General features: G+C 48.8%; 1 protein-coding gene across 2 annotated transcripts in view; it reads right to left on the reverse strand.

The window, feature by feature from the left end:
• The window catches only part of Ttc7a (tetratricopeptide repeat domain 7A), a 120935-nt gene that overhangs the window by 18589 nt on the left and 83127 nt on the right, over positions 1-19219 (reverse strand). For both annotated transcript variants that reach the window (XM_008823055.2, XM_017795592.2), the window contains exons 16-18: positions 7737-7853; positions 5023-5120; positions 2768-2902 (exon numbers count right to left, since the gene is read on the reverse strand). In XM_008823055.2, the coding sequence (XP_008821277.1) occupies positions 2768-2902; positions 5023-5120; positions 7737-7853 (350 nt within the window). The remainder of the gene's footprint in view (positions 1-2767; positions 2903-5022; positions 5121-7736; positions 7854-19219) is intronic.

Below are 19219 nucleotides of genomic sequence, written 5' to 3' on the forward strand. Positions count from 1 at the left end.
GGGATCTTGAAAAGGAGGAGGAAATGAGTCTGGGAGAGCAAGGATGTGACTTTCCCAGCCAGGGGGTGGATTCATGATGGAACATGCTGCCAGATTGGGCTGCAGTTTATCCTGAACCAAACTTGGGGGATTAGCTCATTCCAAAATGATGAAGAGATCTTTTCTCCTTCCTGCATGTTCACGGCATCTGGCAGGATCATTAGTAGGGGTTGGTGGGGTAAGGCTGTTGATCACAATATGCTTAGCCTGGGTCAGGTGGGGTGGATTGGGGAGAAGTCATGGCCTTGGTGACCAAGTCCTGAGAGTTTTTCATCCAATAGGTGCTCAGTAGATGCTGGTGATGATGGCAGTCAAGGGTAGAGGAAATAAATGGGTTCAAACTCCAGGGTCCTAACGTGCATGATGAGACTTAGGACATATTTCCCCACTACCTTCCTGGCTGGGGCGGCTGTGCACTGGTCATGCAGAATAATGACATCTGCCAGAGCTCTTTGCAGTTCGGGGCAGTTGATTAAAGGAACTCTGGATTATGAAGGGGAAGTGATGTGTGCAAGTTCCAGGGTATGTCTTTATGGGGAGAGTGCCTTCCTCCTCTCCATGTTTATCTTATGCCTTGGAATGTGAATGTCACAAGGCACCAAGGTGGACCATGTGAATGAGAGCAATACTCTAGAGATGGCAGAGCTGCCATCTGAGACAAGGCTGTCATTTCTGAATTGTTGAAAGTTGCTCTCTTGTATAAGCCAAGCACATTTTTAGATCTGTAACTCACATTCAGACCTGTCTCCCACTACTCCACTGCCCAGCCCTCACCTGGGCATGCTCACAGCTTTCAGAGGCTGTTCTCAGACTTTCCTCTGTGGAGGAACAATGTAGGACAATGTCCAAAGAAGAAAGGCCAATGTGCGACTTACTGAAGGGTGTGTGTTTATATTGACATGCTCGTTTGGTTCCAGGTTTCTGTCCTTTTCCATGGAGTCAACAGCACACACCAGGACCCCAGTATAAAGCAATAATCTGAGAAACTCAAGCAGGTGTAAGATATGTTCAAGTAAAAAATCAAGATGGGTCAATAAGGCCTGAGGGGCTGCTGGGCTTGCAACTGGGTTGAGCCTACTGTTGGGTCACTGGTGCATTGGTGCATTGCTTAGAGCTGGTATGGACCCCCAGCATGGGTACAACTTTTTGCCCTGGGCTCTGTTCCGCCTCTCAGGAGTCTGGTATGACTCCACATCTCCAAAGTGGGCATGAGAATCTTTATTTTTCCTTTGCAATTTTCAACATTCCCTTTCCTGATGTGGAGTTCACCCTCTACATCCTGAGCATCCTAAGAAATCCTGAGATGGTAAGTGGGGCAATATTTGCATTATGACAATGCTGTCGTGTCTAGCCTTTCTGTGAATTCTGGTCCAGTTTTTTTTTTTTTTTTTTTTCCCATTTTCAGAGCCTAGGACAAGGAGAACGGGGGTGGGCTGCATACTAATGTGTCCATATGTGGAAAGCATGCAATGGGAAACCCTAGGGTCTCAGTAATGAGCACATTCTAACTCTGACTTGCCAATGCCACCTATTCTGGGAGTTGATAATTTACTTTCTATTAGTTTCTTCTCTGTGCCCCCTTGGGGACTGTAGCCCATCCCTGTGGAGGGGAGAGAAAAAGGAGGGTGAGCAGAACCCAGATGAGACAGTGCCCCTGCACCCAGGGTATTCTTGGGCAGCTTATGAGCAAGGGTAGGATGGCCCAATGAAGGTTCAGGAACCCCCAGGTCTCTCTCTCACCTTCCTTCAGTCTGCTGCTGCCATTTTATTTTATTGTCATCTTTGATTTTGATTCTCTCTTTTCACTGTATTCCACCTCTTACACCATCATCAGGTCAAGTTGCCCAAAGCAACTTCCAGTGAGTGACTCCTTGGCATTCCTGAGCTGAGCACACATTCAGGTTGTGGCTGCCATACAGCCTCTGGCCCACCATGACCATGATGGGTGGCCACAGAATCCACACACCATTTGCTGAGCACCCACTATGTGCTGCACTAACTGCTTCACACAAGAACTCATTTTAGATCAGGAATGGCTAGCTGTAAGCAGGCATTGGAATCCAATCTGAGTGACCCTAAAGCTACATCTTCCAGAAGCCTATCCATGCTGGGTCATTGGTAAACTCTATGGTGGCAAGAGTACCAGCTAATGATCAAAAAGTATGCCACCTGGATGACAGTCTTCATGTCACCAGCCCTCTGGCCTATCTATCCATGTATCCATGACCTTCAGTCTTTCACATTATCGCCACCACAAACCTCTCAGGTTAGGGAGGTAAGCACTCTCTCTACAGGTAAAGAAGTAAACCCAAACCCAGAAGACAAGGCAAGCAGAAACCTTGGAGGGAGGGACACTACTCAAAGAAGGGGTGGATGGTCTTGTTTTTCTGGAAAGTGCCTTTCCAAAATGAAGATTCTGGTGCACCTAAGGCAAAACCCCTGGATCTGAATTCCCAGTATAAACCCTCTGAGTCTAGGATGAGGAGCTTGAAGAGGGAAGGGAGGAAAGAAAAGAGGGAGGAAGGTGAGTTGGGAAATAGCTGGAGCTATTATCAGAAATCTCTTCCTCACCCCTCTCTAGTCTCTTCCCAACTCTCTCCTCAGGGACAGGGCAGGGCTCTGGTCATCTGGTAGCTTCCGCCACACAGGTAAGCATTACTCAGACCTGACGTCCCACAGGTAAGCATTATTCAGACCTGACTCCCCAGCTGGAGTGGGAGAGACTCACCAGCCTGGAGCCAGATCTGTTCCAGTGTGGTCCACAGTTGCATGGGGCCCTGTTTTAGGACTGAGGTGGGCATGGTCAGCTCCGACATGGCCTCCTCCAACCGTGAGGCTGCGATAGATGATGCCCGCCGAGAACCTGCAGAGCAAGAGGGCACAGGGCTGAGTAGCAGTCAGGATGCCATGTGCTGCAGGCCCAGGAGCAGTTAATGCCCAGCACCATGTGGCAGACAGGGCATCCAGGGCAGGGCAGGGCAGGGCAGGGCAGAGAAGCCACAAAAAACTGCTCACATACCCACTAGGGAGGGCCTTTCGCCCACTCTCCTCCACAGTTGGGGAGAGGAGCTTTTTAAGTGGTAATCTGGCAAAAATCCCACTGAGAATCTATCCCTAAGGAAAATAATCATAAATGTCAGTGAAGATGATCATTTGACTCCTGCCTTTAATACTGAAAACAGAAATTACCTGAATGTTCAACAATAGGGGCTGATTAAAAATAAGTGAGGTATAATCATGCAAGGCTCTGTAGTCATTACAACCTCATGAACATGTGACAGTGATGTGGAAAGATGTTCACACTGTAGAGGTAGGTGCAGAACAGCATACTACCAAAGAATGTGATCACATTAAAAAATAAATAAATATGGGCTTGCATGGAGAGAAGTCTGAAGGGCCATTTACTCAAGTCTAGGTGAGGGATGAGGTTTTTTTGGGGTTGTTTTTTTTTTTTTTTTTTTTTTGGTCTTTTTGAAACAGGGTCTCCCTGTAGCCCAGCTGGCCTGCAACTCACTATGTAGACCAGACTGGCCTTGAACTCACAGAGATCCACCTGCCTCTGCCTCTCAAGTGCTGGGACTACAGACGTGCACCACCACACTTGGCTTTGGATTTTTTTTTAAGTTTCAAAATTTATTTTTATTTTATGTAAATGAGTGGTTTGCCTGAATGTAACTGTACCACATGTGTGCAATGCCTGTGGAGGCCAGAAGAGGGTGCTGGATCCCCTGGAACTGGAGTTACAGATGGTTGTTAGCTACTATGGGGATTCTGGGAACTAAACCTGGGTCCTCTGGAAGAGCAGTCAGTGCTACCACTAGCCACCTCTCCAGCCCCTAGGGATAGGTTTTTTTCTCCTTTTGCTATTTTGATTTCCTGTTTTCATGAAGTACTTATTGTTTTATATGTGTGAAGATCCCATTCAAAGCTGTGAAGTGAAGGATCCTTAGGGAATGGCTAAAGTCTGACCTGTGCCCTCAGAAAACCTCTTCTGTGGCAGTTGTGGGTGGTGTGGGCCCCTGTTCAGGATATATAAGCTGTTGACATTTATAATTCCCATGTAGGTGAAATACGAGCTCTCTCTCTCTCTCTCTCTCTCTCTCTCTCTCTCTCTCTCTCTCTCCCTCCCTCTCTCCCTCCCTCCCTCCCTCCTTCTGAGACAGTAGACACTACAATAAACTGAGAACGCCTCAACACAACACACATATGTCTCTCTCTCTCCCTCCCTCCCTCCCTCCCTCCCTCCCTCCCTCCTTCTGAGGCAGTGAAGACTCCAATAAATTCAGGAAGCCTCAGGACAAACCACAGATGACTATAGTTTATAAGACAAAGATTCGTAAAGTCCTAGTAACTGTACACAAGTCTCTCTTTGATTGCAAGGGAGCTGCCACCCCCCACTTAACCATGACCACCTGGGGGACAGTGACTTCCCCAGTAGCCAAGCACCCTTGCAATGTGTCTTTGGAGTCAGGTGCGGGGTTATCCATTCCACCTCTTGACAACAAAGTACAACTTGGCTCATGTCCCCAGAAGTGGGGGGGGCGGGGGGGAGAGCAATTCTAGCAAATCCAGCTCCATTTGCCCTCTCATCTCATGACTAACTCCTCTGGTGTTTTTGAGGAAGGTCTTCCACTGTAAGTAGGTCCTTGGCTTAAAGATGCATGTTTGTGGTTCCTGAACTCATTTGAATTTCACAAGCCCCAGGTTTCAGGATGAATTTTTCCAGGAAAGAGTCAGTCTTGAGTTTAGAACGGATAAAAGCTCACTCATTCCTTCCTGTTTGACTCCTGGGCTGGACACTGGGTAGAGCCTCTGACTTCAGCCCAAGGGGCAGTAGTCTCTGCTCCAGGCCAGTTTTCTGCCCCAGGATCCCTTCTCTTTTCTCATGAGGCAGGGCCTTCTGTTGCCCACTCCAGGTGCCCACCACCCAGATGAGGGCCAGCTGCTGGCATCACCCAGAGCCAAGATCAGCCCAGATCTTACCAGAGTCTGCATCGTGGGCATCCGGCAGGGTCAGGTGCATGCCACTCTGTTTCTTAACTGTGAGGCCTTCTCCAAAGTTGCTGTCCTTTTCCAGGCCTCTGAAAGGCAAGGGAGGGCAGGGCTCCATGAGGCAGAGGGCTGGCTTCCTCAGAGCCAGCAGGGAACATGAAGGGACCTTACTCTAGCAGGCTCTGGGGCCGAGAGTTCAAGCTCAAGAAACAATCAAGGCAGGCTGGCAGGGATAGATGAAGACAAACAGAGGGATAGACAGAGCAGCACGGGGCCTGCACCACATAGGCTGACTCAGAAACCCTCTCTACTGTCCATTCCCTCCTTGGAGTTCAGTGAGGCCAGAAGTCTCCCAGGCCAGGGCAAGGCCTCTTCTACCTCTGGCCACTTTCATCATGTCCAGCAGAGCATCAGACACAGGGACTTCTGCTCATACCTTTCCACGGGATCCTCTACCCAAAGAGCTGGGGGTGAGGGGATCTGAGTGGCAGACAAACAAATATGGTAACCCTATTTTATCTCCCACCCAGTTCCCCAAGTCCCTGCATCTCCCACTCTACTGGGGAGGCTTTGTTTTCTTAGAGTGGAAGGTGAGGGGAGTCAGGAAGGAGGTTCTGGCTCAGAAAGGCAGTAGCTGTCACACCCTTGGCCAAGCCCTCTTCCCACTGCCAAGGAAACCCATAGCACTTGGACCCATGGGTTGCGGAAACTCAAAAGGGCCACAAGGTGTCATCCTTTTGGAGGTACATCAAAATAATGGCTCCATAGATGATGGTGCCGGAGTCTAGGGTATCTTTTTCATCCTAACTCAGGCTCACACACCTTGATTTGGCCTGTGGATGCCCAGCTATCTTAAGTGGGTTTCAATGAAAACCATCTGCCCAAACACAGCTGCTCAGAGCTGGTTCTTTCCCTCTACCATCCTTTTCCCAATTCTGGGAGGTACCCAAGTGAGATGCAAATCAAATGAGCCAGTGTCATTAGGTTGAAATGGTGGTTCACTCCTCAGCTACCTGACTTTTTCCATGACCTTTCTCTCTTGAAAATGAAGATGACATCCAGTTCACAAGACCATTGAATGAGATGGCCTGCAGAGGTACTTAGTACAGTGCTAGCTTCCATGATCTTTAGGCACAGCATCCTAATCCTTCTTTTTCTCTCCTCATAGGAGGGAGCCTCTTTTAGGGTATCAAAACAGCCCATTTGGGTGTGCAGAGTGAGGGGCAGGGGAGGAGGACTGGCTACTTTGAAGAACCTTGTATCAGGTGGGGAAACAGGCCAAGTCTGGCAAGTTGTAAAGACCATTATGGACAGAGCAGAGTTGTTGGTGGCTCCATGAAGAGGGATTAGGGGGTGATGAGACCATCAGGCCAGCAGTTCAGTTTGGGCAGAAGAGAGGGATGTTGGATGGGAGTGGTGCAGGCTGGCTTGGTGGGGTTGGGTAGGAAAGACCCTTAGGCTATGGATCCTGGTCCTTGTCTATGACTGCCCCAAATCAGATTTTACAAGCACTGGCTTCAGGTTCAGAGTTCCAGGTTCAGAGAAAAATTCTTCCTGTCTCTTAAGGCAGCCAGACAGGACTGGATCCAGAATTGTGGGCCAGGTAGTGGTCAGGCTGAGTCCTTTTGCCCTATGTTGGGGTGAAGGAACTCTGGTAGTTTCCTGTGTGATAAGCTTTATCAGCCTCTCAGGATAAAGATGGGAGTGTGTGTATGTGGTGACTTGAAGAGACCTCGAGGCAAACCTGACTGTCCCTGTACTTATGAGTACACCTGGAAGCTCTGTGTCCCGTTGCTCTTAGTCAAATTGGAGTTTGGTGGGGACTCTTCAAGACTGGCCACCTGGATGTGCAGCCCACTGGCCATTCAGATAAGGAGCAGCCAGCTCCAGGGAAGCTCCCGTGCAGAAGTGAGCCAGGCTGTGCACCTGCTCCAACTGCTACAGCCAGCAAGCCAGAGAGCAAAGGGCATCTGAACACAAGTCTCCCCATCCCCAACATACCAGAGAATGGTCCCTGGGCTTATAGTGTCCACTGTCAGGGGGTTTCCCACTTCCTCTCTGGAAAATTCCTCACCATACAGCTTCCTTCTGGCAGTTTCTATCCACTGGTCCTGCCCTGCTCTGCAATCTCCCAGGCTCTACGGTGTGCAAAGGGAGGGCTAACTGTTCCTCAAGTTTTTCATTCCATCCTATTTCCCTGGGGTGTCCTCCCTAAAGGTCCTCCCTAGGGAGTTTGGAGGCCTTCTAGACTCTGAGAGTCTCTCTGAATATAGTCCAGGATTTGGAGATCTGGGTTCAAGCCCCAGTACAGTCATTTAACAAGTGAGTTAAATTAGTTAAGGGCTCTGAGTCACAGTTTCTTTACTGGGCTGAATAAAATCTGACAATGCAGAATATACACATGGCTGATGTATCACATAAAGCCCAGGACCTGGCTCAGGTGCTCAGTAAGGGTTTCTCTACTTTACCCCCCAAGCTCAATTTTCTAAATAGATCTTTGTCATAGAAGACTGTCAAGAGACTAAACTGGACCAAATATATAAAAATCCCCTGTGAACACCAAGGTCCACATTTCCATCTAAACGTTCCCACCACCCTCATTTACCAGGCACTGTGGTCATTCAGCCAACTGTTGTTGAGGAACCACCACGTGCTAACTCTGCCCTCTACCCTGGGGCACCCCAAGGGCAATGACAGCCACTCACCCAAGCTGAGAGAAGTTGTAGAGGGTCTGCCACAGTTGTAGCATTTGCCTGCAAGTCACAAGGGCTTCCTCTGGGCCTTTCAGTACCTGCTCCAGCTTCACCTTGGTGAACATCAGGCTGTGGGGAAGGAGGGGTATAGTCAGAAGGCCCTAGCAAGGCTTTCCTCCAAGGATGGAGCTTGGAGGATTCTGCCCATTAGGGCAGCCCCCATCTGCTCACCTCCCCAACCCACAAGAGGCAGAGTATCCAGAGCAGGCATGACAGCCTCTGCTATACCCATCAGACGCTTGCTTTCTCTATGTGCCTCAGTTTCTCCCCATCTTCACAGTCAAATGATGAGGTACCCTTTCGTGTTTGTCAGTGTCTGTCTCTTGGTCATACAGTATTTTGCCCACCTTTTACAGCACTGTCAGCTGTGAGTCCCTGTCCTGTATGGTTTGCTCTATCTCTCTACAACATCAGCGAAGCAGTATGTGGCCAAGATTTATATTTCTGTGCCCCATAAGGCATAGGACAGAGCCTGAGTAAGGTACACGCCCAGAAAGCTGCTTTGACAGTGCCCTGAACATAGCAGCACTAAACATTTAACCCACACACTTCCGAAGGACTCGAGAGGACCAGGAGGCCCTGCTGTTCCAAGTGCTAGGCATTCCATTTTTAGAGAGGCCTGTGGGTACTGAAAGAGGGGTCCAGGCAACCACAGTTTCCCAGGCAGTATGGGAAGCATTACTGTATTTCTATCATCAGCAAACCAGCAGTATTGATGTATACCAGCTACCTGGGCAGCCTTTGCAGAAGAGTGTTGAGCCACTGAGATCCAAATAAGACTGTGGCCTAGTTCTCAGAGTGGTCAGCAGGGAGGCCCTTTTATGCACTGCATTGTTGCATTGAGCAAATCAGCATGGCTATTAGTCTATGGATTTGATGACTTCCTGTGCAGAAGTATGGACCACAGGAGGCTGCCATACAGGACTTCAGGGAAGCTAAAGTATGCAGGGAGCCCCACCTGAGATGCCCAGGCTGTAGTTCCACCCAGGGAGGCCCAGCTCCACCCAGGGAGGCCTGGCTGTCTCTGTCCTTCCTCTGAGCTTTTCACCTCTTTTCTATGACTTATTGGTAGAGAATGCAGAAGGTAGAATTCTCTCCAGTGTGCTTTCCAGAAAACCTCTCTTCTCCATTTTCATCTCAACCTGGACTTTATTTAAACAACAACAAAAATTTTTGACAAAAGGTCTCATGTAGCCCAGAATGGCCTAGAACTTGGTATATAGTTGAAAATGATGTTGAACTTTGGATCCTCCTGCCTCCACTCCAGACTGTTGGGATTACAGGCATAGGCTACCATGCCCTGTTTTATGTGGGGCTGGGGATTGAATCCAGAGTCTCTTGACTACTAAGCAAATATTTTGCCAACTTTTGTAATTTTTTTTTTTTTCAGACAGGCTTTTGCTGTGGAGCCCTGGCATACCTGAAACACTAAGCTGACCTCAGACTCACAGATGAACCTCTTGTTTCTGCCTCCTGAGTGCTGGGATTATAGGTGTGCACCACCATGCCCTGCTCAACACAGACTTTAGACCGCCCCCCTTTTCCCAACCTTTCTTGAACATCAGCTTATGATCATCTTCTGCCTATGCAGTCCTGAGGGCAGAAACTGAGGTGCATTTCATTACTGAACAGGGTCCAGGCATGATTGGGCATCACAGAGGAGAATGGGTCCTGCTGCCCCTCTCCTTTTCTAGCTCCTCACAGGACCCAGCACTCCACTGGTATGATGTGCCTCTGTTTTCAGGAATATGAAGTAGAAGATACAATTTCTGCCTTCAAGGTAACAATTAGAGTGCTATAAATGTCAAATTGCCCAGAGAATCAAGTGCTGTATTTTTGGATCAGACTCAGTGCAAGGGAAGAACAGAAAAGGGGTCTCTCTGGAGGTGTCGCCTGATGAAAAGGCAGGTGGGGTAGGATTACAGTTGGGAGGAGAAGTTGGAGACAGTGAAGGAGGGCAGCAGCGTTCAGAGCAAAGGGTCCTGGGGAAGACCCCATCTAAGGCTACCCCTCCCTTCAGGCAGCCAGAATTTCAGAGGGCCAGTTCCCAAGGCAGACCAGCCCCGGGCTTCCTGGGGCTCTCCACAGACAGCTTCCTCCTCACTAGTTTCTCTTGGTCAGAGCCCCCTTCCCATTGCTGCCACTGATTGTACTGTAGTTCCCATGCTGGAGCTAGGCTAGGTTTCTGGAGGTACCACAGCCTGGAACAGAAAAGGTTGGAAAGCTTAGGAGCCTCAATCAACATGGCCTATATCCTCCTGGTGGCTGACATTCCATTAGCATGAGTGACATGGAGCAGAATTTCTCAACCCGACCACATCCTCTCTGGGCTGGGCAAGAGTTCCAACAGTCACCCTTGGGCATGAGCCTCACTCCCAGTTCCTGAGGCTCTAGATTAGCTCCTGAGGAGACTTCCTTGGTTGGTAAACACTGCCAGAGGGATCTTCCTCCAGAACTTGCTGCTGTCCACACCATCAGTGTGCAGGGAGGCTCGGGCTCCACCACCCATTCCTGCTACCTCCCCCATGACCTTGGGCTGATCACATGGGTATTCACAGTTGCCTGAGTCTTACATAGGCTCTGGGACTTGTCCTTGTTTTGCTTCACATAGAGGCCTCAGCTGGGACTCACCCTTCCCCCTCTGGTCACCTCCTAAACAGATGTCAACCTCTGACTAGTCTCTGTGTGACCCTTGGGGGTTGTATACACCCTCTTCCAGTTCAACCTTCACAATATCTGGAAGTGGGCACCTGTACACCTGTTGGCCTGCCTCTAAACCAGTGTGGGGCTCCACATGGCAATGGGGACTCACCAAACAACTCAAGGGTCTGCATCTTCAAACAACTTGGCTCCGGTTTTTCTCACTAAGACATTCACACTTAGCCCTGTGAGAGCATAGCCTCTTCACATGCCCAGTCCACTGACATGAGTGGCCACTGTCCACTCACATACTCTAGGCTCAGCCCTTCAGAAAGAGCCCTGGCATGCCACTGTGACAAGTGGGTAACATTTCAGGCTCACACAAACAGGGGAGTCAGAGTTACGGTCACAGCCTCATCAAAACCCCTTGCTTCCAGGGTGGGGGCCAGGGAGGCTCTGGCAGAGGTGGGTAAGAAAGTGGACAAGCGCGGCTTTCCACCACCTTCAGGCCCACTGCCTGTCTTATACATAGGAGTCTAAAATGCCTTTTGAATGAACAATTACAAGACTTTAGGAAAAAATTCCAAAGCCCTAGTCCTGCTCCAAAGAAGCTGCTAGGTGACCATTTTGCCATTCTCTGACTGGGACTGTGTTCAGTTAGCACTTAATTACATTCCCTTTCTCTCTCTCTCTCTCTCTCTCTCTCTCTCTCTCTCTCCCCCCTCCTCTCCTCTCCTCTCCTCTCCTCTCCCTCTCTCCCTCTCATTTGAGATTTGATAATGAAGATAAGCTTTTAGCAATTATTTCTGTCAGGGGCTGCAGAAATGACTCAGCCTCTGAGATCATTGGCTACTTTTACAGAGGACCCGGGTTCAGTTCCCAGCACCCACATAGTGGCTAACAATTATCCATAACTCCAGTTTCAGGGGATCTGATGCCCTCCTCAGGCATCCATGGGCACCGCATGACACAGGTACACTTATACATGCATGCAGGCAAAACATTCAAAATATAAAATAAAAATAAACTTATAAAAAAAGTATTTTTTTGTCAGATACTCTAGAAACAGTATGCAGTCAGTCCTGGTGTGGGAGGTAAATTCACCATTTATCTTGTCTGTGTCTTGCTCTATGTACACGCCCACCTGACCAACAAGTACCAGCAGCCCTACCTCCCTCAGCAGCAGTGTCTGCTTAGTACTGAAGTCTGGTCACTTGACTCCTCGAAGCTGTAGCTGTGGGTCAGACTCACAGCAGGGAGGCAACACACTGGCCAATTTCATTCCAAACTGTTCACAAACAAGGTCTTACGTCACAAAGGACAGACCCTGAGGACCCATGTGCCTGAGTCTGACTCTTTCTAATTGGAGGTGGGAGGGGTCTTCATTTAAGGGGAAAAAGACCAAAAAGTATTAACTGAGGAGCATCTCCAAGACTGGAATACCAGAATCTATTTGGCGTCCAATATTTGGGTACTCTGACAAAAGCTGTTCCAGGAAAGGGACGGTCAACTTTGGTCACATTATTGTCCTCAAACTGCACCATGAATACTGGCCTGGGAGTCAGAAACTTGAGCCAACGTCCCACCTCTGGTGAGCATGTCACAGGCTCCATACCTGTCAAACAGGAGTGAAGTCACCTATTCACATGCTCCCATAATGCTGAACCTTGGCGACACATGAGCAACAGCTGGGAAACCCAAGGAGGCACTTCACACTGCAGTGTGGCCTGCCTGATGCTCCAGTCAGACTTTCTGCTTTGAAGCTGTAATCCTATCAGACCTGGAAGAATGTATTTCTAGGCCAGGTGCCTCTGAGGGCTCTGGAAAGTTCTTGAGCTTTCCTTGTCTATTTAGTAGGGTCTATAAGACACAATGGCCGAGTCCTGGGCAAAGCATTGTCCTCAGCTGGGACAACCCTCTTGCAGGCCCTTCCTTCCTTCCTTCCTTCCTTCCTTCCTTCCTTCCTTCCTTCCTTCCTTCCTTCCTTCCTCCTCTTCCTCCTCCATCTCCTCCTTCCTTCCCTTTCCTCTTTCTTCTTCTTCCTCTTCTTCTTGTAAGATAGGGTCTCACTATGCTTCCCAGGATAGCCTTGAATCCCTGGGCTCAAGCAATTCTCTCACCTTAGTCTCCAGAGTAGTTGGAACTATAGGAATACTTCTTTCCTGTTTTCTCTCTCTCTCTCTCTCTCTCTCTCTCTCTCTCTCTCTCTCTCTGTACATGTGGAGGCCAGAGATTGATGTCAGTTATCTTCCCAAAAAGCTCTCTACTTTTTTTTTTAAAGACAAGATCTTACTACGTAACCCTTACTGACCTAGAACTCACTATATAGACCAGGCTATCATCAGACTCACAGAGATCCACCTGACTCTGCCTCCCAAATTCTGAGACTCTCCACTTTATTTTTTGAGACAGAATCTCTCACTGAACCTGAAGCTTGCAGATTTGACTACACTGGCTGACCAGCAAGCCTCCTATCTCTGCCACACTGCTGGGATTACAGAACTGTTCCTGACTTTTTGAGAGAGTACTGGGATTTGCTTATACAGCAAGCACTTACTGATCAAACCATCTTCCCAGTCTGTTTTTTTTATTTTAAGCTGAGGAAATGCAGATGGAATAGTTTTGTTTTTAAAGATATTTTATTTATTTATTTAAAGATATTATATTTATATATTTTAAAATTTTTATTTATTTTTATTCTATGTGTATGAGTGGTATGCCTGCATGTAGGTAAGTGCACCCGTGTCGTGCAATACCTGCAGAAGACAGAAGAGGCTGTTGGATCCTCTGGAACTGGAGTTACGGACAGTTGTTACCTGCCATGTGGGTGCTGGGATATGAACCAGAGCCTTCTGCAAGAACTGTCAGTGTTCTTTACTGCTGGGCCATCTCTCCAGACCCTTATTTATTTTTATTTTATGTGTATGGGTGTTTTGCCTGCATGTATATAAGTGCACCCATGTCGTGCAATGCCAGCAGAGGTCAGAAGAGGGTGTTGGATTCTCCTGGAACCAGAGTTATGGACGGTTGTTAGCTGTCATGTGGGTGCTGGGAATTGAATCCCAATCCTCTGCAAGAGCAACCAACACTCTTAATCGCTGAGCAATCTCTCTAGTCCCTGTTTTGTTTTTTTAAAGGCCTAACTAAGCCCCTTCCACAATAATGGCCTCTGTGTAAAAGTGTTTTCTTGGAGCAGGAGGGAGCGGGGGTCAGTATAATCACACTGTCCTCTGACCCACTGCTGGGGCTTAGGGTGTGCCTCATTCCTGGCCTTCTCTGGCCCTGTCTAACCTTGCGACATGTGTATCTGGTCATAGCAGGAAGCTAAAGTACAGACAGAAGCCCACTGTCTAGGAACACAGACAATGTCGCAGGCTCAGGCTCCTTCAGGCAGGTATTAACTGTCCATCCCATCTACGTGGATGAGGTAAGGGAGTCACCTGGCCTTGGCTCTCTCCCTGCCAAATGGGATCTGGAGATACTATAAGTATACTTCATTCTTTCAAGCTCATTCCATGCTTGCTACAAGTGCCCCAGCCTCTCTGAACTGTGCCTATGCACCTGCAAAGCAGAGATGGTCATGGGATGGTCCAGGGGGCGGCTAGGAGCACAAAGGGGTACAGCCTAGAAGACCAGTGTCTGTGCCCAGTTATTCCTTGAGAAATGTTAGTTGTCATTCTCAGGCCCGTTTTCCTGCAAGTCCTGTGTTTATCTAGGCTGGGACCAGACTGTTCCTACCTTCTAGCACTTTTCCCACATACCCAACAAACTCGTTCAGCACAGGAAGTTAAGTCAGAAGGGCTCCCAGAGGCCTGGAAAGCTGTGGGTGTCCCAGAGTCACAGCAATTTCAAGGAAGTGAGGCTGCAAGGACAGCTTGCAGAACGTTCCAGTCTTCCTGGCCCCACTGATCCCAGCTGTGCTCTCGAGCTCCCTGGCTCCTTGAAAGGTGGTGGCAGGTGTGGTGAATGTTCGAAAGGGGGCATTATCTCTTTAAAGGACTGTAATTAGTAATTCCAGCTGATGGTTGTGCTGTGCTGTTTAATGAAGAGTTCTATTTTTATAGAAAACACATAATTGGGTAAGAAGACAGGCTATTCTCTGAGTGAGGTGGCCACACCTTTGTAGGTTTACCTCCTCCACCAGGAGGCCAGAGCCTGCACACAGCATAGGAACCACAGCAAGGGGGTCCCCTGAGCCACCACGACTTGGACTCAGAAAGCTGAGCTGACTCTGCCGACTCAAGTGTCTCTGCTTCTAGCCATGCAATCAGAATCTCATCCATGTCATTTGTAAAATAGGAATGACAACAGTTCCTGTCCCTCCTAGGACTGCTATAGGAACAGTGACGATCTAGAGTTTCAAGGATGCCATGGTATCTAGCTGGCCTGGGTTCTAGTTCCTGCTCGGCCCCTCATCAGTCATTTAATCTTCTTTGATAGGTTATAACTTTGCCATTAGCTTTTCCATGAGTCTTGTAAAAAGCAACAAAAAGTCAAATTATGGCGAGTGTCATGGTGCATGCCTGTGGTGGAGGACCAGGAGCTCAAGGCCAGCCTAGGTAACATGTGATGGTGTTTAAAAAAAAAAACCAAAATGACTACAAAAAGTCAAACCAAAACAATAAAGAAGGGGTCAGGGCAATGAGCTGCCAAAATCCCCTTCCTCCCTCCCTCCCTCTCTCCCTCCCTCCCTCTCTCCCTCCCTCCCTTCCTTCCTTCCTTCCTTTCCTTCCTTCCTTCCTTCCTCCCTCCCTCCCTCCCTTCCTCCCTCCCACAACTCCCCTGGCCTGCCAATCTGAGGTCTCCTAGGGTGTACAAGTGTCAGCTGTGAAATGTGAACACTCCAGAAACAGTGGCATCTCTGTGCACCAGCAGGATTTGGATGCCTGAGAGATGAGGAGGACAGCTAAAGGGCTGAAGGGCAGGGACAAAGGTTTGGAGTGGGCACAAATTTCCCACCCACATGACAGGATGACAAGAATGAACAAGGAGAGGGGGAGGAGAGGAGATGATCCCCCCCCACCACCACGAGCAGGAACCAGTGCCCTTGGTCCCCATTCAGCCTGTAATCACCTGGCTTATAAGGTGGCTCAGACCCTGTCTAGGATGCCAGGGACATGAGTGATGCAGGGCTCCCAGGAAAGACTCCATCAGGGTAAGTGACTGTTGATCTCTCTGTTCTCTCTCTCTCTCTCTCTCTCTCTCTCTCTTCTCTCTCTATCTCTCTCTCTTTCTGTCTCCCCTTTGAGAGTATGATTTTTATAGGGGCTCTAACAGGAACAGCCTCCCTGAAAGGGGGAGAGCCATCCCTAGTCCCAGCTTCATTACCTTCCCAGAGACTAATCATCAACATGCAAGGGATCCCTTTTAGCACTTCTTAACCCTAAGGCTAATGACTTTTCCCTTGTGGGAAGGATTACTCTGACCCATGTTCCCTAATCCTTGAAGGCTCACAATGATCCTCCACCTCTTAATGAATTTATTTAATGTGATCCGACTTTGAAGCTTTAAAAAGCAATGGCCTAAAAGCTTCAGCTTCCTGAAGTAGCTCCTGTCCTTCAAAAGCCCTGCTCTACCTGCTGAGGAGCTCTACCCTGCAGCCTTCATGCTGTGGCCTGGACCAGCTATTCCCATCTGTGTACTGTGCTGACTGCTGGCTCACCCTACTAGCCTCCCAGCCTTAGCTTCTTTCTATCACAGACCACCTCCAGATACAAATTCTGATGACCTGTCCAGACTCAAGCATAACTCACACAGCCTTTCATTGCCACAGACTGTTCAACGAGGCTCTTAGGTAGGAACAAAGGTAGGTTCTGGCTGGGTATGTCCTTAGCCTCTCTGTCTATCATCTCTATCTAACGTGCCAACCCTCAAAGGTCTGATCACTTCCCAATGAAGTGGTAGGCTAGCCCTGCTTTGTGGGCAGGCATGGGGTGTATCTTACAATCTTCACATGTTACAGAGAGAGACCATAGAGGTACTCATGGGACAATGAAGCAGGGGGAAATGCTGAATGTCAACCAGCTCAGCTGAGGAGGAGCTGACCTTTGAGAAGGATCTGATGGTGCCAGTGATTACGGCTGGCTTAGCACTTCCTCAGCCACATGGCCAGGGAGCAGTGGCTGCTGTCCCCAGGCGCAGTGGCAGCCAAGCATGTTTAATGAATCCAGCAAAGTGATAAACTATGTTTGTGTTAATACCTTTGATTCCAACCCCCTCACCGAGTGTTGGTATTTTAAGCATCCTTTTGATGTGCCTCAAGTCCTTAATAAGAACAATCAAATAAACACACAGGGTTTAAGGCAGAAATGTTAACAGAAGTCCTAGGACTCTGATCTCTTCTGCTCGGTGAATTGCACCACTAGATATATGTCACAGAAAACTTGAAAAATAGGTAAGGTAGGCCAGGTAGCTCAGAGAGGTGCCCTAGAGGTTCAATTTTACCTTCAACTTGATCCAACCAAGGTCTGGTTCCAGCTAATACCTAGTTATCACCTCAAACATTTTCCAAAACAGCCTGGGTTTCCTGGGGCAGATGACTGTGGCGGTTCATTTGTTTATCTGAGGCAAGTGCTAGCTTGTGGAGAGGGCCATATTGTTCCTGCACTGGGGAGCTCCTCTGGAACTCTGATACACCTTCCCCCAGGACTTCCCAAGTCTCCTGGGACTAGGGCTGGGCCAGAAGGGACTCCCAGGAGTGCCTACTCTGCCCAATAAGGGGGTGAGTAGGTAGCCCTGCTCACTGTAGAGCAGGGAAGAGAATACATTTGCTCCTTTTTCACCTTAGGCATGGGCCCTCAAAGTCAGTCTAGCAGACTGCCAGGGTTGGGCAGGAGCAATGACTGACAGCCTGGTTATTGGAAGGCTCCCACCATTAGCCTAGGAACTTTGTTTGGTTGCTATGGTGACCTTCACTACAAGGGCCTGACTAAAGCTCAAGGAATCTGTTACCTAAAACCATCGTCCAACAGCGTCCATGGCTTCAGGAAGTACACTTATCAGTGATCCATTCCCCTTGACCCCATATCCCCGCCCCTTCTGGTCAGGCTTCCCAGCTGCCTCTCCCACCCCAGTGGAGAAGAAAAGGACAGTAAAGACATCTCTGGGCCTGCCCACCTTCTCACATTTCCCCACAAGGAACCCACGGGTCCTCTGCAGGCTTGGGCCTCCTAGCCTACTGGCCAGAACCAGTCCAGCCAGCACATGTGTCCAGGGCTTACTCAGAAGCCCACAGGATTTCAGGAAGCTGTCCGGGGTGTCTAGTTCCCAGTACCAGGTTCATACTGTCCCCGAGGGGCCATCAGTCTCTGCCTCATCACGTTTCTGCCTTTTTAAACCTGAGCTCCACTAACTAAAGGTCATCCCACAGCATGGAAATCAAGATCCCCTCTGCTTTGCCTCCTAATCCCTGAATCAGATATCTTTTCAAGAAGCTGGACTCCATGAAAGCTGGGTTTTAATTTGTGTATCTAGATGGGTGCCTGTTGCCTGGGTGGGAAAAGAGACCCCTGAGGAGCTTCTGATGTGCTCTGCAGAGCTACTTCTCTACTCAACTCAGGCCCAGCCTCACCTCTACCTCCTTCCTTCAACTCCTGGCCCACTGTACACACTCCCAGGTGCTAGTGTGATGTCTGTGGCATTCCCTCCACATACCACCTTAGACACAACTGTTCATCAGCTCATGACCTTTAGTCTGTCTCACAGCAGATCTCAGAAGCAGAAGAGCCAGGGCAGATGTTGCCTTTTTGAAGAGGAGAAAGTTGCTATAAAAAGTGACAGATGTGGGGCTGGAGATATGGCTCAGCAGTTAAGAGCACTGGCTACTCTTGCAGAGGACCCAGGTTCAGTTCTCAGCATCCACATGGTGGTTAACAACCATCCATAACTCCAGTTCCAGGGGATCTGATGCCCTCTTCTGGCCTCCATAGGCATTGCACACACACGGTGCCCTTACAGATACACAGGCAAAACACTTATACACATAAATAAAAATAAGTAAATTTAAAAAGGTTTTTCTTTTCTTTTTTTTTTGGTCTTTTTGAGACAGGGTTTTCCTGTAGCCCCAGCTGACCTGGAACTCACTCTGTACCATAGACCAGGCTGGCCTTGAACTCACAGAGATCCTCCTACTTCTGCCTCCCAAGTGCTGGGACTAAAGGTGTGTACCACCACACCCGGCTTAAAAAGATTTTAAAAGTGACACATGTAACTCCAAGGCAGGGACCTGACTCTCACACATGGATGAGCTCATATGAATGGGCATCTAGTCACCCATCACCTTCCTCCCCTGTGCTCAGGCCTCTCCCAAGCACCGGCAGACAACACAAGTACCCCTACACTGGCCTGCCAGCTTTTTCCTTCTCTGAGGCAGGTCCACTGCATTGACTGCTTTGCAGAAAAGAAAAGCTCTAGAAGCCTTGGCCACCAGGATAGCCACTGCAAGGTGTTTGATGGGAGAAAACCCACACCATGGGCCTATAAGTGTCCCCTGAGAATGGACTTTGTTAGGGACAATGAGGTCAGATCAAGGGAGTTTGGTTTGTGTTGTTTTGCTGAGTGATATTTACTGGACTGATTGTTTAATTAACTGTCTTGGCAACAGCTGGAGCCACATGCAGCTTGTTCCCAGCACAGGGAGCAGCTGGAGAAGCAGGACATAGTGTCAATCGAAGAGCAATGACATTTTTCAGTGATCCCTGACCCGTAATGGATTCAATAACATTTCCTGCTAATCCATGGGTTTCTGTACTCTAGGGTTTCATCTGTGGGGAATGGTATTGACTTATTTGCAAAGG

This window comes from Nannospalax galili, unplaced genomic scaffold (genome assembly GCF_000622305.1).
Source record: "Nannospalax galili isolate Female #2095 unplaced genomic scaffold, S.galili_v1.0 scaffold286, whole genome shotgun sequence".
In the NCBI taxonomy this organism is placed as follows: domain Eukaryota; kingdom Metazoa; phylum Chordata; class Mammalia; order Rodentia; family Spalacidae; genus Nannospalax; species Nannospalax galili.